This window comes from Lolium rigidum, chromosome 3 (genome assembly GCF_022539505.1).
Source record: "Lolium rigidum isolate FL_2022 chromosome 3, APGP_CSIRO_Lrig_0.1, whole genome shotgun sequence".
Classification (NCBI taxonomy): domain Eukaryota; kingdom Viridiplantae; phylum Streptophyta; class Magnoliopsida; order Poales; family Poaceae; genus Lolium; species Lolium rigidum.
In genome coordinates this window covers 140852183-140855580 of record NC_061510.1, presented here as the reverse complement: position 1 = coordinate 140855580, position 3398 = coordinate 140852183, and the positions used below count along the sequence as shown (strand labels likewise).

General features: G+C 45.3%; 1 protein-coding gene across 1 annotated transcript; it reads right to left on the bottom strand.

The window, feature by feature from the left end:
• Positions 1 to 656: 656 nt before the first annotated feature.
• LOC124704157 lies at positions 657 to 896 on the bottom strand. The gene has a single exon (XM_047236393.1). The coding sequence runs from the start codon at positions 894 to 896 to the stop codon at positions 657 to 659; it is 240 nt and encodes a 79-aa protein (XP_047092349.1).
• Positions 897 to 3398: the final 2502 nt, after the last annotated feature.

The window sequence follows — 3398 nt, the reverse complement described above, 5'->3', positions numbered from 1 at the left end:
TCGCCACTTCTAGCACTTTGGGTGTGTTGTAGTCGACGGGTGCCTTCCTGGAGTTAGGGTTTGCTTTGAGGTGTTTTACTTCAGTCTATTGCTCTTTGTCCCAACCCTAGCGCCTCTTTGGTCGGTGGTTGGGCTTGGTGTGTGTGCTTGTCGCATTTTGGATGTGGTTCGCCGGAAGGCTTCATGGCCAGTGGTGGTGGAGAGCTCCCGACACACGGTTGTTTCATCGCCTACCCACCATCGTCGGACGAGGAGGAGGTTGATTCGGAGGAGGAGAAAGAGGACTCCGACTAGGAGGAGGAGGGCGACGACAACTTCGTCCCTCCCAAGGCCGAAAAGTAGGTGATACAGTGGGTCCTTGCGTCCACTATCCGGAGATGCTCTTTGCGTCCACTATGCAAAATATTCATATGACTGATCGTTGAAAGACACAATACTAACATTTGGAGAACTCCTCAAAATGAAAAACACTGGAAAACTAATCCCTGGCATCATATTACTCCAATCCTAGCATCATAGTGTGCCTTACAAGTAGTTTTTTTATGAAGCCGATCATTTCGTGATGTTTTGTTTTTCATTTCGTGATGTGCTTGCGGATAAAACACGTCTACTCGAGGAGAAGGCCGCCAGGCCAGAGTAGCCCATACAGAGCGAGCTCAGAAGCCGCAGAAATCCTTGTCGTTGGACTGGCCTGGCTCGCGGACCTCCGTGCAGCCATCGTTGCAGGCTTTGGCGCAGGTGACCTTGTTCGGGTTCGAGACAAGCGTCATGCACTGGTTCTTCATGCAGTCGCAGAAGCACCCCGTCTCCTCCGCCGCGGCGGCGGAGCTGATCACCGCCGCAACAACAACTGCCAGCAACCACACTGTGGCCGCTTGTGCTCTCTTGCCGCCCATGGAGATGCTGGTCGTGCGACTGATTTGCTCTCGTTTGGAACGGGTGGTGTGTTCCCGTGGGCCACGAGGAAGGGGATGCCGTATGTATCGAAGTGGCTCGTCCTATTCTTGGTCATGGAAATCCTTGGTAAGGAGTAAGGCAAGGCATCCTCACCCTAAAAGAAGAAAAAATAGACAAACTGGCACATGGCCAGAGCAAAACAAAAGAGAAGAGTTCCACCTCGAGGTATCAACAGATCTCCTGCTGGATACACTTTCACTCTCCCTGGTGCTGCCGTTTGGCGCCGTACTAGCAATGCCGGCGAAGTGGGTGGAAATTCTCCTTTGCGCGCTGTTTGGAGGAATGATATGGGAAATGATCTGCACACCATGGCTCAGGAGCAAAGCGCAGGCTGTGCGCAACTTTCCCCAGAGGCTGCCAATTACGACTTACACTCGCCATCAATGGACTCGCAAGGCACCAACGATTCTCGCATTGGTCACTTCTCACCTCCTGGAGTGGCTCGTTGGATCTACATGGCTCCTTATTCTCCTCCTGGTTATCCTGCAACCATCAGCGATGCTCATGATTCAGCCCAAGATCAACTTGCAGGCAGTCATTTTCCTAGCCAGATTCTTCTGCAAGAGAATCAAAGCAGCGATCAGGAATCGGTGGATCAACAGGCAGCGGCGCCAGCCTCTAAGGCGCCACGGGCGCCATGAGAGCCTTGGGATGGAACTGCCAAGGCATTGGCAAGAGCCTGGGCAGTCCTAAGATGCTGCATCTTGCCAGGATGATCAATGCAACAAAACCTAAGGTAACTTTCATTTCGGAAATCAAATCGACTAAATTCTCTGCTGTAGATATTGCTTCTCGCTTTAATATGTATGACAGTATTGTAGTACCCTCGAGAAGAAGATCTGGAGGCCTCTGGCTTTTGTGGACTGACGAGTTGGATGTTTCTATCCACATGGACTCCTTCCATCTCATTCTCGCAATAGCAAGGGATAAATCAACTAATATTTCCTTTGGTCTAGCTTGCATATATGGGGATCCTTACCATAATTATACCAGTACTATATGGAATCAGGTTGCAGATTTTGCTAGTGTTCATAGCAACCTCCCTATCGTATGCCTAGGTGACATGAATGATATTATGTATGAATCTGAGAAAAGTAATGATAATGTCAACCACTTGAGAATGGCTATGTTTAAAAATCTTGTAAAACAAGCTGGTTTATTTGATCTTGGTTACAATGGGCCTGCCTACACTTGGACGAATAGACGTTTTTCTTCTACTCCTTTATTTCAACGTCTAGACAGATGCCTAGCTAATAATCAGTGGTGTGTGAATTACCCCATAACAAAAGTCTACAACATGCCTCTTATTTACAGCTTCAGTGATCATGCTCCCATTCTGCTTTCCACCAATGGAAAAACTAATAAAACGACAACACACTTTAAATTTGAAAACTGGTGGTTAAAAGAAGAAGACTTCCAATCTTATGCAAAGAACACTTGGAATCAATCAAAAGGGAAGGCCTACCATAATAGAACTAATCATTTGGCTAATTCTCTGAAAATTTGGTGCAAGAAGAAAAAGCCTCTTCAGGAGGAACTTAAGGAGCTAGAACAGGAAATTTTAACTCTCCAGAGTGCTCCCATTAATCAACAACATCTTTCTAAGGAACAACACTTGGTTACAAGGTATGAACAAACTACTACTAAGCTGAATGACTTCTATGTGCAGAGAGCAAAGAAAAGTTGGGCTATAGATGGTGACAGAAATACTGATTTTTTCCATAGAGCAGTAGCAAGAAGAAGAAGAAGAAATTCCATTGTTTCTGTTACAGATGAACAAAATGTAACTCATTTTATGCCTGACCAAATTTCAAATACCTTTGTGCTCCATTTCAGATCCATCTTTGCCTCTCAATCAGTGCAACAAGCTGCTCCTACAATTCCCACTTCTCCTCCCCAAACCAATGACTTCACTGACTCAATTCCCACAAAAGAGGAAATTTGGGAAACACTCAAAGGTATGAAGAGAAATGCTTCCCCAGGCCCTGATGGTTTTAATGTTGAATTTTACCTTGCCACATGCAATTGGATAGGTGATGATGTGCATGCTATTATCAATAATTTTTTCCACACTGGTATTCTGCCTCCACAATCAAACAAAACTCATATTGCCCTCATCCCCAAAAAGCTTATATCTCAGGTCCCTGCTGACTACAGACCCATAAGCCTTTGCAATGTTATTTACAAAATTATCACTAAATGTCTAGCAAATAGGCTTAAGCATCACCTGCCTGATCATATTCATCAATCTCAACAAGCTTTCATAGAAGGGAGAAGAATCAGTGATAATATCATTATTTCCCAAGAGATAACTCATTCTTTCCAACTCTCCTCTTGGAAACAAAAGGCTTTCATGCTTAAAATTGATCTTGCCAAAGCTTTTGATCGCCTAGAATGGAATTTTATTCTCTTGGCTCTTGCTCGTAAAGGTCTGCATGGTC

Excerpts from the sequence above, each read along its gene's own strand:
- LOC124704157 (XM_047236393.1), bottom strand. The coding sequence starts at position 896 with ATGGGCGGCAAGAGAGCACAAGCGGCCACAGTGTGGTTGCTGGCAGTT.